The following is a 25,201-nucleotide window of genomic DNA, read 5'->3' on the forward strand; positions in this document are numbered from 1 at the left end:
AAGGAGATCTATATTGCTGAACTTAATATTAGTTGCGTGGCTGTCATGTTGAGCCTCTGGCTTTAATACTTGGGTCAGAAAAAAGATCAGAGGAAACAAGTGCACTAGGTCATCATTACTCTGTATGGGAGCTACATAAACCTACAAAGGAGGAGTCTGTTGCCATGCAATAAACTGAGTATTTAAAAATCTTCAAACTTATTTTATAATCATTATTATAATTATTATTATTGATTTATATTGCACCGGCATATTCTGTGGAGATGTACAGATGAAACAAATCATGAGGTAAATAATACAAACAATGGTATATACAAAATATAGACACTTGTATATAATACAGAATTTGTAGGCATAGTATTTACAGTGACAAATTCCCTTGCTAGCTTCCATTCTAAAGGAACAGGCAGGAAACAAGAGGTAGGCAGGGTAATGTACAAAATGTATACCTTGAAGCAGTGTGGGTTTTTAGGTTATATTTAGTAAAGAGTTCTACTTGGCCAGAGGTTGGAAGTGAAGTAAGACCATATGGTCGTAGAAAAAAGTGAGTTTTGAGGCAGCACTTACAGGGACCCTGAGCAGTGCAAATTAAAAAAAAGTATATTTGGACTTACCTGGGCCTTCCTCCAGCCCCCCATAGCCCGCAAGGTCCTCCGGCAACCTTTTTTTGTCTCTTCCGTGGTCCTGCTGGCGATGCGTCATTACACCAGTTGTTGTAAAAGTCCTGGGGTAGGAGGGGTTAGGGCTTGCGATGGCCGTTTCGCGTCTCACCGGACGCTTGGTCACGCTGCGCTCCAATTTGAAGCGCATCGTGACCACCACCTCATGATTTAAATGATGGGCACATCGTTGTCAAGCAACCTGTGATATACCCACTGCAATAAAGAACCAGAATGGAAGGTGCCCGGTATACTTGGTCTTTCTTCTTCCGATATTGGCATTTACAGTCTTTCTTCATTCAAGCCGATGTGCACACGTTCCAGCAGGTGGTTCCAGGAAACGACGGTGAATTGGTGAGAGTAATTTGTCCTATCACTCACACTGTTTCCACTTTTGCAAAGGGGAGTGCCACTTGAACTTTACCTATTGATTATCGTAGGAGGGGTTAGGGACATGAGAATCTTGTACACGTGAATGCGAGGAGATGATTCTAGAGGAGGACAGAAGAAGGATGTGTGCAGATCTGAGACTGCGGCTGGGGTGGTCTCTAGGAACTAGTGAGGAGAGGTACAGACAGTGAGATTGTGAAGAGCTTTATAGGTTAGGGTTAAGACAAAGTTTGCAATGGATCCTCTGGTTAATTGGTATCCAATGAAGAGATTGACAGAGAGGAGCAGCAGAGGAAGAGCAGAAAGAGATGAATTAATCGAGCAGCCGAGTTCAGTACAGATTTGAGGGGTGCTGTCTTATATTAGATTATTTATATAGATACAGTTCTTTATGTTGTCAGTTTATTTTCTCCCTTTAACACAAAAAGAAATGGCCAATAGTAGCATTGAAAATGCCGCACCCAATCAGCTTTCACCCTTGCTCAGTGCAGTGTAGGCTAAACTTCTGACGGTTTGCTGAGTCACTGAAGTTTGCTGGTAATCCTAAAGGGACTGAAAAATAGCTTTATGTAAAGGAAACTGCAGTTATACACACAAAAATACACAAATCATTTTCTTCATGTTTTCGCTTTGCTTCCAGTTGTCGGTTTAGCATCACCATCATCCCTTCTGTGATCTCTGCTGCACGTCCCAGTTTATCCGCCATGGGTATTGTGCTTATTCAGCGCCAAGGGTCTGATGTTCGAGCTCTTAGTGCTTAGGAAATGACTGTCACTGTCACACTGCACTTCATTACCTTTTTCTGCTGTCTAAGCTACTTAATCACAGAGCAAGCAGCAATGGCAGGATAGAAGCTCATAGTGCAGTGGCTGAACTCTCATGCCTGCTGCATACTGACATCCACGCCTGTACAGGGCCGACTCACATCATAGTGACCTTCAAGAAAACCTGAGCAATATAAACTGATGACAGATGATAAAGTGTATAATCAGGGGTAACCTTCCATGAAAACAGCATGCCAAAGAAAGCATTTTGCTGCAGAGCTACTCCCAGCATTAATACACTGTAATCAGTGCTGTCATAACTCCCAACTTTTTGAGATCAGAAGGAAGGACGCTTAAGCCACACCTCTAACCACGCCTTCACCACACCTCTAGTCACGCATACTATAAAGATTTCATAAGAATAATATGTTATTTTATAATTCAAACCACACTGGTCCTTTCTATCATGGTTCATTTTCCTTTGTATTAACATTGGAAAATAAATATATCAATTTAAAAGGTAGGAATTAAGTTTAGAGTCAAGTAAACACAATTGTCAGTAGAAAAATACATATATTTACACACAGATCTGTACATCAGTCCTGAAGGAGGGATGAATGAAGAAGAAAGAGTACAGGGTTCCCAAAGAGGAACTGTGCCACCAAAAGAGGGACAATTGGGAGCTATGGCGGTTGTTGTTAATCGGTTCAGCACCGCAGTGCCGAAAATCTCATGCATTCGAGCAACGTTCACCTCCCATTCATTCGCCTATAACTTTATTGCTACTTATCACAAAGAATTGATCTATATCTTGTTTTTTCCGCCACCAATTAGGCTTTCTTTGGGGGATACATTTTGCCAAGAGCCACTTTACTGTAAATGCATTTTAACAGGAAGAATAAGAAAAAACGGAAAAAATTCATTATTTCTCAGTTGTTGGCCATTATAGTTTGAAATTAATATACGCTACCGTAATTAACCACCCTGGCGTTCTATTAAGATCGCCAGGGCGGCTGCGGGAGGGTTTTTTTTAAATAAAAAAAAAACTATTTCATGCAGCCAACTTAAAGTTGGCTGCATGAAACCCCACTAGAGGGCGCTCCGGAGGCGTTCTTCTGATCGCCTCCGGCGGCCAGAAGTAACACGGAAGGCCGCAATGAGCGGCCTTCCGTGTTTTGCTTACTTCGTCGCCATGGCGACGAGCGGAGTGACGTCATGGACGTCAGCCGACGTCCTGACGTCAGCCGCCTCCAATCCAGCCCTTAGCGCTGGCCGGAACTATTTGTTCCGGCTGCGCAGGGCTCAGGCGGCTGGGGGGACCCTCTTTTGCCGCTGCTAGCGGCGGATCGCCGCAGAGCGGCGGCGATCAGGCAGCACACGCGGCTGGCAAAGTGCCGGCTGCGTGTGCTGCTTTTTATTTCAACAAAATCGGCCCAGCAGGGCCTGAGCGGCAGCCATCGGCGGTGATGGACGAGCTGAGCTCGTCCATACCGCTAAGATGGTTAAAATGCATGTATTTTATTTGCCCATCTGTCCCGGTTATTACACTGTTTAAACGATGTCCCTATCACAATTTATGGTGCCGATATTTCATTTAGAAATAAAGGTGCATTTTTTCAATTTGTGTCCATCACTATTTATGAGCTTATAATTTTAAATAATATAATAACATATTCTCTTGACATGCATATTTAAAAAGTTCAGACCCTTGGCTAACTATTTATGTTGTTGTTTTTTTTTTTTATTGTATTTTTTTTTTTATATATATAAAAAAGTGGATGTGGGTAATTTTTGGTGTGGGAGGGAAACTGCTAATTTTAAATGTAAAATAATATTTTTTTTTTTATTAAAAATGTATGTGGGTGCAGTTTACTATTTGGCCACAAGATGGCCACAGTGAAAAAGTCCTGGATGCGAACGATCTCGCATCCAGGAACTAAAATGCTGGGGAGAAGTTTCCTGGGTGCAGAAATACCGCGCTCTCTGGATAGAAAGCGTCGGTATTTCTGCGGGGAAGTTAGATCGGTGAATGGGAATTATATTCCCATTCACTGATCGGGGGGCTAGCGGCGGGCAGCGGGAGCGCGTGCGGGGGCGCGCCCGATCGTGCGCATGAGCCGGCGAAAGCAGCAGTGCCTATCTGGACGAGAAAGCTCGTCCAGATAGGCCGAACCGGTTAAAGAGGAAATTCAGTGAAAATAACGTAATGAACAAAAGTGCTTCATTTTTACAATAATTATGTATAAATGATTTAGTCAGTGTTTTCACATTGTAAAATCTTTCCTCTCCCTGATTTACATTCTGACATTTATCACATGGTGACATTTGATGTCTGTGGAAGTAGCTGCTGCTTGCTTTTTTGGCGGTTGGAAACAGCTGTTATTTCTCTCAATGCAACAAGGCTCCCACAGTGTGATGTCAGCATCATGGTCCTGACATCACACTGTGGGAGGGGTTTCACCACAATATCAGCCATACAGAGCCCCCTGATGATCCGTTTGAGAAAAGGAATAGATTTCTCATGGGAAAGGGGGTATCAGCTACTGACTAGAATGAAGTTTAATCCTTGGTTAGGAAAGGATCTGAGGTTTGGTACATACACAAGTAGAGGGAAGGCTCTGGATACTATAGAGGCTTCCTGTTACTCAGTCCAGTCCATCATTCCTGCGCCATCCTCAGTTGAAGTTATTCAGTCTTCTAGGTGAAACAGCTCTTTGATACTTCTCGTGCAGCCTTCAGAACTACTCACATCCCCGAATAGATCAGAAGATAAGCACATGCATACTGTACACGTGCAAGTCTGTGCTCGCGTCGTGCATGCGCAGTATGGATGCGCTCATCTTCAGAGCTACTCGGGACTGCCAAAGAAGTACATTAGACCAGTGTTCCCCATTCCCCAACCCTGTCCTCAAGGCCCACCAACAGTGCGTGTTTTGTGGAAATCCACAGAGGTAGTTAATCAGCTTTGCTGCAACACTAATTACCTCACCTGTGATTGTGTGTGGGTTCCTGCAAAACATGTACTGTTGGTGAGCCTTGAGGACAGGGTTGAGGAACTCTGCCTTAGACCAAGCAGGACTAATAAGTTTAATCAGACACATCTAGGAATAACAGGATGGACTGAGGACCGAAAAGGCTCTATGGCATCAAGAGCTTTCCCTCTACTTAGGTATTTATGAAATCTGGAGTGAGTTTCTTCACTTCAGGTTTGCTTTAAGAGTGTTAAGAGGAAAAACCTTTAGAGTCAGGAGGAAGCCCTTACTTCTGAACTTAATGAACTTCTGCTTTTGTCTTTGCTTCATCTGCTCCAGTTATTATTATGTGGTACCAAGGTGATAAGCAGCACCCAGCAACAAGGTGCATCACGCTATGGTCGTTGTCCCTCAGCCTCAGGAACAATAGAACGAGTGTAGCAACCCAACACCATCTTCTAAGTTGCTTGTAATAGTTGCTTTGATTCATCAAAATAGCAGATGTCAATATCAATAGTAGACTACGGCGCCAGTCATATTTGTGACGTTTCAAGAGGTGCCTCCTCTCTTTTTCAAACTACTTTTAGTAGCAAACTGAACCAAAAGCAATATTTTTTAATTTTCATATATTCAGTACCAAAATAAGAAGCTTATAAAAATAAAACAAAGTGATAACATTTAAAACAGAATACATAAATCCTTACCTTAGGGACTCAGCTTTTTTAATATGTATGCCATGATGGTATACTACTGTTATGTTTGCAAATGAGGGCTTGTAATTATTGCAAGGGTACAATGTGAAAACGAGAAACCCAACACAGAAAAAATACACCTTCCAAATAATATGTTATCACCATACATTAGGACATCATTTAAATGTTGGGATTACCTGACAAATGAAATGTGTGTGTTTTATCTAGAATAGCATTGTTTATTTTAAAACTATAGGGGATTGAATTGTAGAAAAAGTGTGTTTTTTAATTTTTTCTCTTGATTTTCCCTTCAAAGAGAACCTGTAACAAAAAAAGTTCCCCTGAGGGGTACTCACCTCGGGAGGGGGAAGCCTCAGAGTCCCAATGAGGGTCCCCCTCCCCTGTAGCAGCAGGCAGTCCAGTGCTGGCTCCCCCGAAGTGTCCTGCAATCCTCCCTCGACAGGCCTGACAAGCGCCGATTTATTTACCTTTCCTGGCTCCAGCGGGAGAGCTGTTGCGGCTCTCCGCACGGAGATAGGCGAAAATAGCCGATCTCTGTCGGGTCCGCTCTACTGCGCAGGCACAGGAGACTTGCTGGCCGACAGCGATCGGCTATTTCCGCCTATCTCCGAGCAGAGAACCGATACTGCGCCTGCGCTGGAGCCGGGAAGGTAAATATTTACATCCCTCTGTTTGGGGAGCTTTAACACCACTGCTGTGGGATACAGGAGGACGGGGAAAGCCTCAATAGGATCCGGAGGCTTCCCCCACCTGAAGTGAGTGAGGGGAGTTTTTTTTTGTTACAGGTTTTCTTTAAAATGCATAGAAAATAAACCAATTACTGAGAACAAATAGCACCCCCAAAAAGCCTAATTGGTGGCATAAAAAAACAAGATATACATCATTTAGATGTGATGAGTAGTGATAAAGTTATTGATGAATGAATGGGAGAAGCGTTAAAATGTGAAAATTGCCCGGATGAATGAAAAAACACAGATGGCTGAAGTGGTTAAAGTTCCTCTTTAAGACCAATTTTAGACACACACTTTTCACTGCTGGTACTATTATTGTGTATTTGTACAGTGCTGCCTCCTTCTGCAGCGCTTTACAGAGTAAATAGGGAAGCAGGAAAGAAGGGCGCTAATGCAAATATCGTTAATATGGCGCTCAAAGCAGAAATTTAGGTGGAACAATAAATATTGTTTTAAACATTAGAACATTAAAGTTTTTGAAATATGTTATGGTTTTGAAACTTGCAACGTTATCATTTTTGTCATATTATTTTGTTTGTATGTACACATTTTACGTTATTACATATGTTATCGTTTCTATGTTTGAAAGGGCGTCAGGAAAGGTGTTCTTAGGGTTAGCCACCACCAGGGGGATCTTGGGGTTAGGCACCACCAAGGGGGGTCTTAGGGTAAAGCACCACCAGGGGGGGGTCTTAGGGTAAAGCACCACCAGGGGGGTCTGAGGGTAAAGCACCACCAGGGGGGGGTCTTAGGGTAAAGCACCACCAGGGGGATCTTGGGGTTAGGCACCACCAAGGGGGGTCTTAGGGTAAGGCACCACCAGGGGGGGGTCTTAGGGTAAAGCACCACCAGGGGGATCTTGGGGTTAGGCACCACCAAGGGGGGTCTTAGGGTAAGGCACCACCAGGGGGGGTCTTAGGGTAAAGCACCACCAGGGGGGTCTGAGGGTAAAGCACCACCAGGGGGGTACTTATGGTTAGGCACCACCAGGGAGGGTTCTGTGTTAGAGTTGTGTTGGGTTAAGCTGTATTATTGAATTATGAAATGGTGTTAAAAGTAAATATCTTTTTTGTTTTCATTTCCCATCTGTTTTCCAAGGATACTTATCGTTTACATGTTTTCAGCTTCACTTCACGCCCAGTTAAAAACATTCTTTATCAGTTATTACGATTTCATTATCCACCCAAGCCCTTTTTTTCCTTGCGCCTGTATTTCATGCACGCCTAAATAGTTATGTCTCCGACTGTCTCTCAGAGGAGCTCACAATCTAACCCCTTCCAAAGTCCTAGTCTAGTGTCCATACTGGAGTGCCAGCAGTGGCGTAGCTAAGGGCCCCGGTGCGAGTTTTACATGGGGCCCCCCAAAACTCTATACATAACAATTGACACGGCGCACCAAAACCTGCCAAGGACAACCACAGTGTCAGAGATGCAAGAAGGGGATGGGGGATGATTATTATCATTCAAAGCATTTATAGAAGCGATCATTACAAGCAAAGGACCGATAAAGAGCTTATGCTTTGGTTGAGGGAGGGCCCTACAGGGCCCCTCTGGCCCAAGGGCCCAAGTGCGGTCAAGACCTCTACAACCCGTATTGGTACGCCACTGAGTGCCAGGAGGAAACGCATGCAAACACCGAGAAATACACAAATTCCTCTGATGATCTATTTTATCTTCTTATGCTAAAAACGTATAGTTCAGTTATCTGGCTGCCTTTTATGCTGATACGGACAGTTGTTGTTTTGAAGCGAGTCACTGGATCAGCTGATTGGTTGGTGGAAACATCACAGGGGGAAGGTGTCACACGCCCCCTAGTGGCGGGACTGCTTATTGCCTCCCAATCTGTTTCAATGCACAGACAATCTAATATCGTGGGATCAGTCGACGCACTGAAACCACTGGAATTGGGCAAACAGACAGGCAAAGAGGGGAACGTGCGAACAACACAAACACTGCGATACACAATATTTCAGGTAGCTGCCACCACCTCTGTAGAAGGACAGAGGACCTGCTCTGACTATTCTAAGCCTGTGAATGAAATTGTTAAAACACTCTGGTCTGACTTTTATTACTATTATTTAGTACTTATATAGTGCCAACATCTTATGCAGCACTGTACAGAGTACAGACATATAACTGTCCCTCAATCTAATCCCTACCATAGTCTTATGTCTATATCGTGTAGTGTATGTTTTGTAGTTTAGGGCCAATTTTAGGGGGAAACCAATTAACGTATCTGTATGTTTTTGGGATGCGGGAGGAAACCGGAGTACCCGGAGGAAACTCACACAGACACGGGAAGAACATACAAACTACTTGCAGATGTTGAGCTGACTTGGATTGGAACCAGGGACCCAGCGTTGCAAGGCGAGAGTGCTAACCACTATGCCACCGTGCTGCCATAGTGTCTTTAAGCAATACATTACTTCAGGTAGCAAATCTTCAGAAAGGCTAGGATTCTTTCTGACGGTACTCAAAGCAGGTATGTAGCCGAAAAAAATTACCTTAAGTCTTTTATTGTAAATGCAATATAAATAATTAATATATACAGAAAATTATTAAAAGTAACAATTATGGTGTCCATAGCCACAGGTAAAAAAAAAAAAAGGTAAAAAACAAAGAAAACGAATAGTTTAAGTTTTGGTCCTTTGTGCGGAAATCCAGGAAAGTTCCTTTGTTCAGAATTCTCTGGATGGCTTCAGTCAGGTGGTCAAAAATGGAGGACTGTTATCAGATTTCAGTCCTTTGCTTATATAGGACCCAGCTCTTGAGGTCAGAACTCAGGGGCAGCCTCTGGGCTGGTGGTTATGTCAGCTTCATAAAAGAAATATGAGAATGCTTGACAGGACATTAGTAGTAAAATTATACACTGTTCATTTAGATCACTAGTACAGTATCTCTTTAAAGGACAAAATAAGCAAGTACATTTATTAAATATAGCAAGGACTTTCGCCTCCTGAAGTCCGTCTCCTGCTGTGCTGGAGCGCTGCTTCTGCAGTGTGCTACCAAATGGTTCTTTTTATCTGCAGTCAAGCTGTAGAGTAAAGCTTTGTACTCATACTAGATATTTTTCTGGACAGATACTCTAGAGCAGGGGTGCCCACATTTTTGTGACTCGTGAGCTACTTTGAAAATTAGCAAGCTTGAGAGCTCTACCAACATTTAAAATAGCCAGATATAGGTGCCCCCAATATAGGTAGCCAAACATAGCTGCCCCCATTTGGGCAGCTAGGCATAGGTGCCCCTAGTATAGGTTAGCAAGGTATAGGTGCCCGTGTAGGTAAGCTATGCATAACTGCCCCTGCATAGGAAGGGTATGTACACCGCTCTACCCCCGGTACTGGACAGTGCTGGATCCTGGAAGCTTGATTCCAAATGACAGAATGAAAGACAGAGATGGTCCACACTTGTTCACTTGAACTTGTGACTTTATTAAGGACGTATACAGCAACACAAAGCCGACATGTTTCGGACCAGAGGGTCCTTACTCATGGCCATGAGTAAGGACCCTCTGGTCCGAAACATGTCGGCTTTGTGTTGCTGGATGCGTCCTTAATAAAGTCACCAGTTGAAGTGGACAAGTGCGGACCATCTTTGTCTTTCAATCTGCCCCTGTATAGGTAGCTAGACATAGGTGCCCCCCCTATACTGTAGTTAGCTAGGCATAGCTGCCCCATATAGTTAGCTAGGCATAGGTGCCCCCCCTCCCTCCACCACATTGTCACCCCCATCGCTGGCACTGCATGCCCGAAGGAGCATGCAGCACTGAGACCTCAAATTAGAGATGACTCACAGTGGAGAAGAGAGCGGTGGGTAACAGCGCGTATACAAGAAAAGCACTTCCTGTATACACGCCATTACCCACCGCTCTCCTCTCCTCTGCGGGTCGCCACTAATCTGAAGTCTCTGTGCTCTGGGCATTCAGCGGCAGCGAGGGGGGATCGCGAATGTGGTGGAGGAGAGCGTTGGCTAGGGAGGAAAATGGGCGGGCCGGGGAGGAAAGAGGGTGGGCTGGACGCGGCTCTTATTTGCTGCGCCTCTCCTGATTGGCTGTATGCTGCTGTGCACAGGGTAGCAGAGCAGCACAATGAGATTGTATGCTGGCGCTGCCCTGTCAGTATCTGGCATACTATTCTACCCAGCAGTTCTTCGCGATCTACTCGTAGATCGCAATCGATGCAATGGGCACCCTCTAGCGTGTGTACAGTGGGGCCACATACCAATATACATAAACATATAGATATAGATATAGGAAGAGTTTCTGATGCTGAAATGAGGAAAAGTAAATTTTACGGCATTCTACTGTATGTCACCACAGTGCCTCTTTAAGTGATATTTGTAACACCGCCTTTTCCCATCAGAAACACTTCCCATATCTTCTGTATATTGGTATGTAGCCCCGCCCACCCAGTGATGATAAGCCTAGGCTGTTTCGTTATATGGAATTCTCTGTCCACCGCATTTTTGTAGACCAGGCATTATTATCATGGGCATTGGAATTCTCAGAAACAAACATTCTGCACAACTGCACCTGACAGAACTAAAGATGTCACCACCTGTGGTAAATTTCAAAATGGTGAGGAAAGATTTTACAATGGGCAAACACTGATTAAATAGCTTATAAATGAAATGTAAAAAAAAAAAAAAAGCTATTTTATTCATTACGTTGTTTTTTCACTACAGTTCCTCTTTAACCTTAGTCCTTTAAAGGGGCACTATGGTGAAAAATTGTAACATTTAAAATATGTGCAAACATAAACAAATAAGAAGTACATTTTCCAGAGTAAAATGAGCCATAAATTACTTTTCTCCTATGTTGCTGTCACTTACACTAGGTAGTAGAAATCTGACAGAAGTGACAGGTTTTGGACTAGTCCATCTCTTCATAGAGGATTCTCAGCAAGGCTTTTATTCTCTTTATACAGATATTCCCTAAAAAGGATTTAAACAATGATGCTGGCCAGCTTCCCTGCTCCCTACACAATTTTTTGGCAGTTGAACAGAGCAACTGCCATTCACTAAAGCTGGCCACTAACGGTCCAACTTCTAGTGAAAAATCGTTCAAGCGATCAGAAATTCTGATCAGATTGGTTGAAAATAATCTCAGTTGATGGGCACAATCGATAATGAACGATTATAAAAACAATCGTCCGATTGAATTTTCGTCGAAACCAAAATTTGGATTTTCTTGTTGGTCGTGCTAGATAGGAAGAAATGATTGGTTAGTTGATGGTGTAGTGAACGATTTTTCGTCCGATCAGAATTTCTGATCGCTCGAATGATTTTTCGCTAGAAATTGGACCGTTAGTGGCCACCTTTAGTGCTTTAGAAAATAATTAAATCCCTGAGAATCCCCTATGAAGAGATGGACTAGTCCAAAACCTGTCGCTTCTGTAAGTGTCAGCAACATAGGTGAAAAGTAATTTATGGCTCATTTTACTCTGGGAAAAAACGTACTTCTTATTTGTCTATGTTTACACATATTTTAAATTTTAAAATGTTTCGCCATAGTGCCCCTTTAAAAGCAAAAGGTATTAGGAGACGTGTAATCGTATAGAAGATCTGTGTATTGTCTCACACACCAGCACCTCTGCTCCGCCTCTCTAATAAAAAATCTTGAGGCATATTCTTCTTGGTGTTAAGATCTTGAGTCTCTGTTGAACATTCTGCAATCAGCACCCTCTCCTCAGGGCGTGTGACCCCCACCTTTTCTGGCAAGTAACAGTTTGTCTCATCCACTTGACATCACTCAGTGTGCAGCAGCCCGCGGCTTCCTCCTGACAGCCGCTCTGCTTCTCCTGGAAAGAGAGTTCCTGGAAATCTCACTACCCAGCAAGGCATACGCTATAGCAAAAACGCTCATTTATTCAGCCGTAAAATCGATTCTCTAGTCATCGCTGCATTACCTAGTACAGGAGATCACTGATAACAGTCCATGCTGGGCAGGAACATATCACACAGCGCCTAACACAACAAAAGCATTGATTTGGGCTCTTTACAGCTAAGAAAATACATTTCACCCCAACAACCCTCAGTAATGCCTTACTGGACCCCAATCACTATTTCATGCATTTGGGGTTAGAGTTATGGGGGCAGACACACATCCAATTTTGATTGACCAATGATTGGCCGATTTTACCACTTCCATGCAGAGTGAGAGCCAGCAGATTTTAAATACTATAAATTTGTGTAGCTAAGCTCTCATACTACATAGAAATGGCAATATTGGGCAAGTATTGGCCAAGCAACGTTGGATGTGTATATGCACCCTTAAGCCGTGTACACACTTTCAATAATGATTGGCCAATCAATGACCAATTTATCACCTCCATGTAGCATCAGGGTTTACCTACACAAGCTGCTCATAGTATTCCATATCTGGTGACACTCATGCTACATAAAGGTGGTAAAATTGGTAAGTGATTGGGCAATCGCAATTGAAAGTGTGTACCAGGCTTTATGCTTGGTACACACATCCAATTTCGATTGGCCAGTAATTGGCCAGTCTGACTTCTTCCATGTAGTTTGAGAGTTTGCCTACACAATCTGCTCATAGTATTCAAAATCTGATGGTTGGTCTTCTTTCCTTCACCCTGGGGAAAACCTTCAATTTTTTTTGACTGCCCTCTATCACTCCCATGTAGTCAGGGCTGGATTTACTATAAGGCACTGTAGGCCCGTGCCTACAGGCGCTTGATGATCAGAATGCGTGTCACTCCCTACTCTAGTACCTCCCTCTCTCTTTTCCTATGCATAGTCCTGATGAGAGTGTAAATTAGAGGTTATCATCCTGCTCTTGGCATCCCACTGTTGCGCTCTCCCTTCAGTCGAGGGCACCTCTACCTACTTAGAATTAGGTAGCTAGAACTTAGAAGTACGCTCAATAATAAGGAGGCATCTGTAGCTACCTATGACAGGCAGCGGGGTAAGAGAGAAGTGACAGCTGGGCCAGGCAGCACACTTGCGGTGCAGTTAGGCAGAAGTTTGTAGGTTCATGGAAGGGGAAGTCTAAGGAGTCATGACATCTGTGCCTATAGGCTCCTGCTTGGTAAATCTGGGCCTACATGTACAGTAGTTAGAAAGTCTACCTACACAATCTGTTCATAATATTCAAAATCTGTTAACTCTCAAGGCCGGTTCACACTGCAAGAGCTTTCTAAGCGCTAGTGATTAGAAAAGCTATTGCTAGCCTACTGCAATGCTATGGGGGATTATTATAAAATTCCATTGCTCAACTGAGGATATAAGAGATTAGCAAGGGCTTTTAAAATCACAAGTGCTTAGAGACCAGTCCTCATACTACATGGAGGTGGCAACATTGGCCAATCAAAATTGAAGGTGTGTACCAGGCCTTAAAGGGACACTTAAGGCTAAAAAACGTGTTTTACTCACCTAGGGCTTCTACCAGCCCCCTGCAGCTGTCCCGTGCCCATGTAGTCTCGCTCGGATCCTCCTGTCCCCGCCGGCAGCTACTTCCGGTTTCGGCGACAGGCCCGACAGGCCTGGGAATGCGAGTAAATCTTCGCATTCCTGGCCGCAATAGCAGTATAGAGGGCGCTATTGTGGCCAGGAATGCGAAGAGTCACACGCGTTCCCAGGCCTGTCGCTGAAACCGGAAGTAGCTGCCGGCGGGGACAGAAGGATCCGAGCGGGACAACGTGGGCACAGGACAGCTGCAGGGGGCTGGTAGAAGCCCCAGGTGAGTAAAACACATTTTTTTAGCCTTAAGTGTCCCTTTAATAATAACAATGCAAAAAAATGGTTTATATACAATGTACTAAAGCCTGGCACACACTTTCAATTATGATTGACCAATCACTGACCAATTGTACCACCTCTATGTAGTATGAGGGTTTACCTACACAATATGCTCATAGTATTCAATATCCGTTGACCCAAATGTTACATGAAGATGGCAACATTGGTAAGTAATTAGCCAATCCTGATTGGAAGTATGTACCAGGCTTTAGCTTTGAGCATTGCAAATTATGGTATGTTGTACACAATATGCATTTAAGAAATACAAGCCTGAGCAAGGACTCTTAAAGGCTTTGTTCAAATCTAAAATCGAAATCGCTGACACCAGCATTTTTCGTTCTTTTGCGCGATTTTATTTAGCGCCTCCCATCGCTTAACTGCGCTGCAATTTTTTTAAAGCGCGGAGCGGTACTGTTTTTTCACTTCCTCAGGTCAGTCAGGAAGCGAACTCTTTCACCCGGAAATGAATAAATACAATGGGCTTGATTCACTAAGACAAATAGCATGCCTTATCAAAGATAACACGCCTTATCAAAGTTAACACGCCTTATCAAAGTTAACACGCCTTATCAGAGTAGCATAGCAAACTTATGCCTGCTAATTGGCAATGAGTAGAGCTCAACTCGTCCTGCCCTGAGCCCCTGCTGGTTCGTAGTGCTCGCTATGCTACTCTGATAAGGCGTGTTAACTTTGATAAGGTATGCTATTTGTCTTAGTGAATCAAGCCCTATGTATTTATTCATAAAAACGCTGGGGAAATCGCTATACAAAGCTTTTTTTTTTAAGCGCCTTGTGATTTCCCTATACCTTCTATTGAGGCAAATTGCCCCAAAAATGGTACAGGCAGCACTTTGGTGAGTGGATTGGAAACAAACCGCTCAGATGTGAACTCTCTCATAGGGAATCATTGCACAAGTGCTTTCAGGGTAATTTTGCAAATCGCCAGCACTTAAAGGGACCCTGCACCGCGTCATCACACCAGCCGCTACGCGTCATTGCGGCCACCAGCGTGACAGTTCTGTGCATGCGCGGTTAGACGTACATGCACAGGACTGTCACGCCAGCCGCCTCGATGACGCGTAGCGGCCGGCGTGATGACGCAGAGCTTCTGGAACCAGGAAGAGCCAGCCTGAAACCCGGCCCGGGTGTCGTCGGTAACGGATCCGCCGGAGCAGGGGCGTAGCAATAGGGGTTGCAGAGGTTGCGACCGCATCGGGGCCTATGGGCTAGACGGGCCCCAAAGGCATACCTCCCAGAGGGACAGGGCTCACAAAGAGGGAGAGGGACAGTTGGGAGCTATGCCAAAGGGCCCTCCCTCAACTACAGTATTAGCTCTTTATTGGCCCTGTGCTGGTAATAATCACTTCTATAGATACTTGTAATAGTGGTAATCATTAACAAACTAATCCCCATCCCCTTCTTGCTCCTCTGACACTGTAGTTGCCATTGGCAGGTTTTGGTGCGCCATATCAAATGTTATGTATAGAGTGCTTGGGGGGCCCCATTGTAAAACTTGCATCGGGGCCCACAGCTCCTTAGCTACGTCACTGCGCCGGAGGGACACGGCCAGCAGCCAGGAGGATGTGACCTCGCAGCCTACGGTGGGCTGGAGGAAGCCCCAGTTAAGTGACATTTTTGATTATAAGGTACTGCTCAGGATCCCTTTAAAAAAAGGCGAAAACGCCCTAGGTGTGAACAAGCCCATAATGAATAGTAGAGGTATCTGGTATTTCTGTTTTGAATATTTGGGTTTGCCTCCTTGTTTTCCGAGCAATAAGCTTACTAATGAATGCTGTTGTGTAATTCTGCTTTCTGTTCAGGAAGCTGAATCATGGCAGCATTCACAAAATAAATAATGCCTGTAATATATTTGCTGAGCCCCTCTCAGGTTGTGTGGAAAGGATTAATTGTAGATTCTGCACACAGCGCCTTCACTTGACAAACAGTGCCTGAACCTGGCTGATAATTACACTTTGGAGAAGCCATTCTGCAGGAAAGCTCTGAAGCTATTCCCAGGGCCATCCTAAAGATTCTCTCCAGCATTCACCAGCACACCCCCCCCCCCCCCTCCTTGTCTAGCAAGCGTTATCAACAAGGCAAAGCTTTCTATTTAGTTATTGCTCTGCAAGCGGCTGGTTTTACTGCAACGCCAACACAGGCATTCTAGGAATTACGCCAAAGGAGCTGAAGAAGCCATTGATGTGCACCATTCATAAAAATTCATATCTTTTTAAAGGGCCGCTAACAGAATTTCAAAATGGCTGGCTGTTACAGCCACTGAGACATGTATGACGCCTCCTATGTGTGATGAATAGCGGAAAAGCCGCCGCATGTTCTGACAGTAAGGCGGCTGATTCCGTGTCAGACGCGGCGGTTTGTCCGCGTCAGCATGCGTCTGGGTTGTCTGGAACTGGTGGTGCACATGGGAGGAATGGCGTGGGGGCCGCCGCGTGTTCTGCCGGTAAGGCGGCGGTTTCCGCGTCCAGTGTGGCGGTTTCCCCGCAGCAACATGTGTCTGGGCTGTCTGGACCTAGTAGTGCACACAGATGGAGAGCTACGCGCGCGCGCTGCAAGACAAGCTCTTTATACCAATAGGAGGAAGATCAGCTGATCAGGGCGGTCAGCTGATCCCTGCTCAGTCAGTCATTGGTTGATGGGAGCTGGGCGGCGCTGTGGAGCGCTTTACTATATATATATCTCCTGCTGTTCAGTTGCTGGTTGTCTGGCGTTGCGAATACTTATGTGTTAGCACTCAGACCTTAGTCAGATCCTTCAGTGTGGTGGAACCAGGAGGACCTGGGAATCCACACTTAGCCAGTTACTGTATATCATCTGTGTTATTCTCTAGCATAGTTCTAGGGTGTTGAGATCACGGCCCTCACACCCCAGACTAGGAATACTGTATATCATCTGTGTTATTCTCTAGCATAGTTCCAGGGTGTTGAGATCACGGCCCTCACACCCCAGACTAGGAATACTGTATATCATCTGTGTTATTCTCTAGCATAGTTCCAGGGTGTTGAGATCACAGCCCTCACACCCCAGACTAGGAATACTGTATATCATCTGTGTTGTTCTCTAGCATAGCTCCAGGGTGTTGAGATCACGGACCTCACACCTCAGACTAGGCCTTGTTCTGATATCTGTTATGACCTATAGCTTTCCTGACTATTCTTCTGATCTCTGATTTGGTACCTTGCATATTTGATACTCTGTTGCCGACCCGGCCTGTCTGACCTTCTGGTTGTCACCCCCCTTCAGGGTGTCCAGCCTTCCCGCAGGGGTCCCCTACTCCACAGAGGGAACACTGCTCCTTATCAGTCAGGGACTCCCTCTCCAGGTGTCCTTGACTGCAGTAGAGTCTTCTCTACTTATTGGACCACCTGCTACCCCGGTGGTCCAAAGGTTACTGTTGCACCAAAACACTTACACACTCAGGTGTCTAGAGGTTAGACATATTTGATTATTGGCGATTCTGCAGATCCCCAATAATCAGGTATATCTGTATTCTTGGGGATACTGCAGATCACCGAGAATCAGATTCACTCTCTGGTTTCTGACACCTATCGTTACACTATGATATTTCAATTGCGTACATATTAGTACATCGGCGGTGAGTTGGGTGCAGGGCAAGCCGAAAGACAACTCTCCCTGCTGCCGCTAAACTCCCCAGCGGGGTTTAATCCCAATATCCTAAATGGAATGGTACTTAAGTTCTGCCCCCCTTCGACAATATATAGCTTTATGAAATGGCATAATTGTATTAATGGTTCTGATCCAGTCAGCTAGCAAAGGTACCTGAGGTTGTATCCAGTGTTGAGCAAGAACCTTACGAGCTATATGGAGTGAATTAAGTAAGAAGAGTTTAGTAGGGATGCACAAATCCGAATTCGGGTGAATCTGGATAGCTGCTATCCAGATTTCACCCAGATACCTGTGCGGGGTGGGCGGGGTATTCAAGCTTACCTGTCTGACGTCTTCTTCGGTCCGTCCCTCGGCGCCTCCCACGATGCGTTCCATGCGGCGGTGACGTGAGTACAAACATTTCTTCCTTCCGGGTTGAAGGAGGAAGTGTTTGTAGTCACGTGATGCGCGTGGACCGCATCGTGGGAGGCGGCGAGGGACGGACCGAAGAAGACGTCAAACAGGTAAGCTTGAACCCGCCCACCCCGCACAGGTTTACTGGGTGAAATCCGGATAGCAACAATCCGGGTTTCACCCGAATTCGGATTTGAGCATCCCTGGAGTTTAGTATATTTATTGCGAATGTCATGAGGTATCATGTTAAGTAAACAAATCTTAGGGTCAAGGGCCACAGAGCAACCCATCTTGTCGTTTAAAAATGTAATAATTTGTTGCCAGTAGATATTTACTTCAGGGCAGGACCATATCATGTGACAAAAAGTACCTTGTGATAGGACGCATTTAGGACATAGAGATGAGTAACCTGGACAGAATTTAGATAGCATAACCAGGGTAAGGTAGGCTCTATGCAACACGTAGAGACCAAGTAATCTGTCTGGTAGGTAGGGGGAAACCCTAGCAGAATCTTCAAGACAGGGTCGTAACTAGAAATCACTGGGCCTCTCCCCCCCCCCCCCCCCCCCCCCCCAGCCAGAACAGAGCACTCGGTTAGGGGTAGAGAGGTTGGGGGCTAGATGTTGTACAGAAGAGCTTGCTGAGCACTGAATAGGGACTGTCTATAAATCTTTGCAAAACTTTGTATGATTCCTTATCAGTGGCTGAGCAGATGCAGTCATTAGAACAATTGCGCAGAGCAGAAAGTTTTTTCTCTCCTTGCCCTTAGTTGTCAGTCTCCCAGGACGGGGCCCCCTGTTGCTTCTGGGCCCCCCTGCTGATGCATCCCTTGCAGGGTCTATTGTTATGCCCCTGCTTCAAGAGCCTCCTCCCAATCTTCATCAGAGATCTCCCCAAGATCCTGCACCAACTGGGATTTCTTAACAAAGGCTCAACGAGTGGCACCAGTTATTATAATGGCAGCATATAGGGCTGAGATTAGTTGACTAGAGGAGGAACCACCTGTTACAATGTTTAGGATACCAGAATCAGAAAGGGAAGGTGGTATTATAGGGAACTTGGTTCTTAGAGCATGGGAGAGTTGTGTGTGATAAAATCTCATAGAAATTGGTAAATGAAATTTAACTGCTAGCTGTTCGAAGGGAGTAATAGTACCAGAGTCAAAGACTTGATGTAAGTCTCTAATACTTTTAGTCACAAACCCTGAACAAGCATGCAGATCAGGTGCTCTGACTGAAGTCAGACTGGATTAGCGGCATGCTTCTTTCAGGTGTGTGATTCAGACACTACTGCAGCCACAAAGATCAGCAGGACTGCCAAGTAACTGGTGTTGTTTAAAGGGAATCAGAGAGGAAAAAAAAAAGCTGTTATACATACCTGGGGCTTCCTCCAGCCCCATACGCGCTGATCGATCCCACGCCGCCGTCCTCCTCTGCCCGCAGCTACGAGAACCGGCTCTGCGCTGATTCGTCAGTCGGAGCCAGTCTGAGCGTAAGGGAAGTGCGCTCTTTGCGTATCTCTGCAGCAGCCGCTGGAGAGATACGTAGACGGCGCACTTCTCCTGCGTAGCCCAGCTCCGATGACGTCAGCGATGAGAGCCCGTTTTCATAGTTGCGAGCAGCGGTGGACGGCGGCGTGGGATCGATCAGCGCGTATGGGGCTGGAGGAAGCCCCAGGTATGTATAACTGCTTTTTCATTTTTTTAGATAAGGTTCCTCTCTGGTTCCCTTTAAAAGGAAACATCCATATCCCTCTCAGTTAAGGTTCCCTTTAAAGAGAAACTGTAACCAAGAATTGAACTTCATCTCAATCAGTAGCTGATACCCCCTTTCCCATGAGAAATGTTTTCCTTTTCTGAAACGGATCATCAGGGGGGTCTGTTTGGCTAATATTGTGGGGAAACCCCTCCCACAGTGTGATGTCAGAACCATGGTCCAGACAGTTTCCTGTCTGTGAACCTAATTGCGTTGTGGGAAATAGCTGTTTACAGCTGTTTCCAACTGCGAAAAAAGCAAGAAGCATCTCCTTTTACTGAAATCACCTGCCAGCAGTAAAAATGTCACCATGTGATAAGTGTTGGAATGTAAATCAAGGAGAGGAAAGATTTTACGACGGGTAAACACTGGCTAAATCATTCATAAATAGTTATTGTAAAAATGAAGCACTTTTTTTATCACATTATTTTCACTGGAGTTCCTCTTTAAAGACACTTCCAGATTCTATATGAATGTTGCCTGAAACTGTCTTTCATGATTACTACCGATGACAGTTTGCTCTCTCTCAGTTCACAGATATGTTGCTATAATGCTGCTATTGATTCTCAGCTAAGGCTACCCAGTTCTGGGAGCACTTCTGATTATTACTGCCTAATACTGGGGGCATATCTGGCTATTTCTACTGGGGAGGGGTTGCCTAATACAGGGGATACATCTGGCTAGTCATAATGAAAGCGTCCCCTTTTACTTACATGGGGCTTCTTCCAGCCCCAGTAGTTTTGTAAATCCCTACCAGTACTGCACTACTGCGCATGTGCTGGCCTAGCGCTGTGCCTCCTTGATCGCGCTCCCATAGCTATAAGCATTCTGTGCTTGCGTGGTTACGAGTCCTCATGAATTGCACATTCACAGAATGCTACTGGTCACAGGAGCTCTATCAAGGAGGCGCACCGCCGGGTCAGCGCTCACACAGTAGTGCGCAACTTAGCTAAATCACAGACTTTACCAGGCCCCACAGCAGTTCAAGGAAGGGAACTGGGAGGACAGCGGGGGACCAACAAGATTACAAGGGTTTTAGCAACCCCCAGGTAAGTACAACTCGGATATCCTTTTACCCATCAGCAGCTTCAATAGAGTTATCTTGTTTTAGATAAGTGCACCGTTTATGACCTCAGTCGGCAGAACTCTTGTGCTGTAAATTCTTGGAATGTTTTGATCCCTCTCTCTCTCTAGCAGAGAGTAAAGCAAAAGGCAAAGGTCCTCTGTTATTGTCTCACACTGCCCCCTAGTGACAAGTGGCCATAAATACACAATACAGCAGTACTAATAAGAAGCTAGAAAATGTAACAAATATAGAAATAAAATAGTGCTTGAATAAATTGGACTGGAGCCCTTGCAAGCCTCTAATTACATTGGCTGCTAAAGGGTTGAAGGAGCAGAGCCTTTTTTAATTTTTTTCCTCTGTGATCAGGATCACTGATTGCAGCGCGTCGTCCCTCCTCCATGCTTCATAGCAACAAACCGCATTGATTTATTTCTAAATAAAATATCCGCGCCATAAATTGTGATAGGGACGTAATTTAAACGGTGTAATAAGCGGGACAAATGGGCACATAAAATGCATGGGTTTTAATTACTGTAGCATGTATTTATAATGGTCAAAAACTGAGAAATAATGAATTTTTTCCATTTCTATCTTAATCTTCCTGTTAAAATGCATTTACAGTAAAGTGGCTCTTAGCAAAATTTACTACCCAAAGAAAGCCTAATTAGTGGCGGAAAAAACAAGATATAGATTAATTAATTGTGATAAGTAGCGATAAAGTTATTGGCGAATGAATGGGAGGTGAACATTGCTCGGATGCATACGATTTTCAAAGCTGTAGGCTGAAGTGGTTAAAAGTTCAGACCCTTAGGTAACTATTTATGTCTTTTTTTTATTGTAATTTTTTTATTTTTTCTATTAAAAATTTTATTTGGGTAATATTTTGGTGTGGGAAATAAACAGTTAATTTTTAATGTTATTATATGTGTAAATTGTAATGTAAAAAATATGTAGATGTAATTTTACTATTTGGCCACAAGATGGCCACCTTGAGGTTTTTTTCCCCTCCTTGTGCTTCTCGCTAAGCAGAAGCACAAAGGGGATGCAGAAATTTTTACGTGCATAAAGACTGAAGCCTCTTGTAAGAGCGCTTCGGTTTTTCTGCTGGGGACACGGATCGGTGATTGGGAACCATGTTCCCATTCACTGATCCCAGGGCTACCGGGGGACACCACGGGGAAACTAATGGTCGCTCTACCTGTCCCGGCCTGAGCCCCAGTGGCTTTAATGGACATGATCCCGGCGCTTTGGTTGGCCCAATAGGCTGCCTGTCACTTGACGCTCAGGGCGGGACTGGTGGAACAGCCGTTAGCTACATTTTCATATGTTGACATGAAAGAAAATGAACCAGAATTGAAAGGACCAGTCAGGTTTGAATTATAAAACAACATATTTTTCTTATGAACTCTTTATGATATGGGTGACTAATGGTGTTCCAGGGGTGTGGCAGGGGCGTGGCTTAAGTGTCCCTCTTTCTTATCTCAAAAAGTTGTGAGGTATGGTCTCAGTTCTGTGGCAAAAGTGAATAACAACAGACACAAAGCTTACTGAGATTTAGGTCTATTCATAGTTGATATGTATACAAAATATAGATTAATATAGATATTACAAAATATAGATAGTATGTAGTGAACAGTGATTTTCTTTATATAACAATAGTAGTCAGGCTCCGGGGGTGCTATATGCTGTGGAGCTAACAGAACAGAGAAAGACCACTCAGCTCCGATCACAAGTGTATAGTCTAGGCCAGTGATCTGCAAACATTGCTCTCCAGCTGTTAAGGAACTACAAGTCCCACAATGCATTTGCCTTTATGAATCATGACTGTGGCTGTCAGACTCCTGGAATGCATTGGTGGACTTGTAGTTACTTAACAGCTGGAGAGCCAAGTTTGCAGATCCCTGGTCTAGGCAGACAGTACCACCGAACAGACTAGACAACAAAGAGGTTAGGGTCCCCTCATCAGCTGCAATTTAGGGCCGGCTCTCTCATGAAGCAAGGTGAAACATTCGTGTCAGGCGCAGAGAATACAGGGGCAGCATTTTTGTACTGTTTTTAAACTAGCAGCATACAGTCAGAGAGTAGACGCAAAGAGAGGTGAAGAGGTCATCATTGGGGAAAAGCAGCTTGTTGTGCTGTGTGAGGAGTCTGACAGTGAGTAAAGAAGAGGGGGAGACAGGAGAGCAGCAGTGTTTCATTTGACTTGCACAGCAAAAGGGAGAAGGTGGCACTGCTGTCCTGACTGAGGAGGAATGGAGTGGCTGAGGGTGAGCAGTTTGTTTGTCACAGACTCTCAGCCAGTCAGTGTGCTATTGTGTTGAGCTGCAGCATGTCATGTGAGAACACTAAATGAAGCAGAGTAAATTGTCGGGTGCTGTGCAATCATTCCAAATCGGGGGGCGGGGGCACATCCTCATAAGTTTGCCTCAGGCAGCAAAAAGTCTAGAACCGTCCCTCATCCAGTAAAAACATTATTTTCACTACCGTAACTTTGCCACGATCCAATTAAAAACCATCAGGTGTACGCGATTTTCAGCGGGAGAAATAAAAAACTTGATGAGAGAATTGCCGAAGCCAAATCAGGGGGAAAGTCGCATAGTGGCGAGACTGTTATGGAATGTTCATGTGTTATATTATACTATGTATAGGAGCGCAAACAGAGGAAAAATGCAACAGGCCTGCGATTGCAGTACGGTAAAAAACAAATCTCACTAGTGGAAAAACATGCTAATCGCGCTGATATTGTAATCCACAAATTGTGAGTGATCTGATTTTCGGATCAGACACTGCAAGGGGAAAAGGGCCCATAAGCATTACAGGCACACAATAAGGCCTGACAGCAGATGGGCTTTAATTGTTGCTGATTTCTAATTCTTCAGAACACTTTTCACTTGAGGCGTCAGGTGTGCATGGGAAATCTACGCTGTGATTCCATTATAAATGAATAGTGCTGAGGTGAAATAACATAATGAGGGAGATTTGCTGTGAAGCTTTAGTTTGTTGTGAAATTTCAAATCAGGCACACATAAGCTGCAGGTTTTTGTCCCTGTGCACCTGACTGGATGCTTGAAGTGAATACAGTAGAGTGTAGTCATTGTTATTGCAGTCATACATTTCTAGTTTTGTACATAAATCCAGCTGTCGTCGTCTGCTTTATGATGTCACTCAATGCATTTACAGCGGCCCCGATCCTCTGTCCTCAGGACCAGCTTCTCTGCCTGGAAAAGAACGCATTGGGGTGACTGCATGAACCTGTGAGCTAACAGCCAACAAATAATTCTAGCCCTTCAGAAATAAGAAAATAAAAGGTCACTGTTCCATCACCATTGTTATGCCACATTAAATGATACCTCTAACTACCCTGGGAAAAAACGTTACATACTCACCTAAGAAAAGAGAAGGCTCTGGATCTCTGGTTATCACAACATTGAAATTATGTTCCTAGTACATTGTAACAATATCTTATCTTATTATGTTCCTAGTACATTATGACAATATCTTATCTCTGTTTTTGTTTTTCTCATTGTACTCTATAAATAATTACAAGCCCTTATTTGCAAAAAAGAAATCCCAATAATATTCCCTCATGGCATATGTATATAAAAAAGTTAAATTCATTCAATTTACGTGTTATCTTTTAAATTTGGTCACGTTGGCTCTTTTTTTTTTCACAAGTGTTTTATTTTGGTAACTATGGGGGCGGGGGAGGGGGAAGCAGGGGTTAATGAGCTTGTTATAGGTATAGGAGATGTATTTTTAATGCAATATTACATCCACTAGGTGCTTCCTGTCTACTTAGAACACTGAATCACAGTATTCTTACAGCAGAGTTAACAGGAAAAATAAAGTTTGTATCTTTTCACTAACTTTCAATGAATGGTCGCTGCTATTGGCTGTAGCAGTGGTCATTCAAGTATCAGGCACTTCGATTGGCTTCAGGAACACATGTTCCCATTCACCAATCAGTGCTCTGCTGGGCAGAAATGGGGGCATGCTCAACGCGCGTAGAAAGTAAATATCTTTGCCCATAAGACTTTAGATGAAGTTTCAGGGGGCATATATAGTGTCACTGGTGCGGTATGTGGTTAAATATATAATTTATGAGCTGATGGTTGTATTGACAAAAAAATACATGGAGCCGGGCTCAAACACTGTGGAAAATTCCATTTAATTCTTATGCTATCTAGTATAGTAAAACAGTATAGGACAAGCCGCAATGTTTTAGGCCTGTCCCTCTTTCTTAGATGCCCCAGAATCGCGTACCTTGTAATCGTGTACAGTTCTGTAACTGTTGTACTGCATCTGCTAATATAGCAATAATAGGACAGATGCTGCCCAAGAGGGTTAATGGACATAA

The 25,201-nt window shown here is 44.3% G+C and overlaps 1 protein-coding gene across 3 annotated transcripts in view; it reads right to left on the bottom strand.

Annotated features, from left to right (window-relative positions):
- Positions 1-22,392: 22,392 nt before the first annotated feature.
- The window catches only part of LOC137545621 (NELL2-interacting cell ontogeny regulator 1-like), a 61,057-nt gene continuing 58,248 nt past the window's right edge, over positions 22,393-25,201 (bottom strand). For all 3 annotated transcript variants that reach the window (XM_068267052.1, XM_068267059.1, XM_068267047.1), the window contains exon 4: positions 22,393-24,062. In XM_068267052.1, coding sequence (XP_068123153.1) covers positions 24,006-24,062 — 57 coding nt within the window. In that variant the 3' untranslated portion in view covers positions 22,393-24,005. The remainder of the gene's footprint in view (positions 24,063-25,201) is intronic.

The sequence above is a fragment of the Hyperolius riggenbachi genome, chromosome 1, assembly GCF_040937935.1.
Source record: "Hyperolius riggenbachi isolate aHypRig1 chromosome 1, aHypRig1.pri, whole genome shotgun sequence".
NCBI lineage: Eukaryota > Metazoa > Chordata > Amphibia > Anura > Hyperoliidae > Hyperolius > Hyperolius riggenbachi.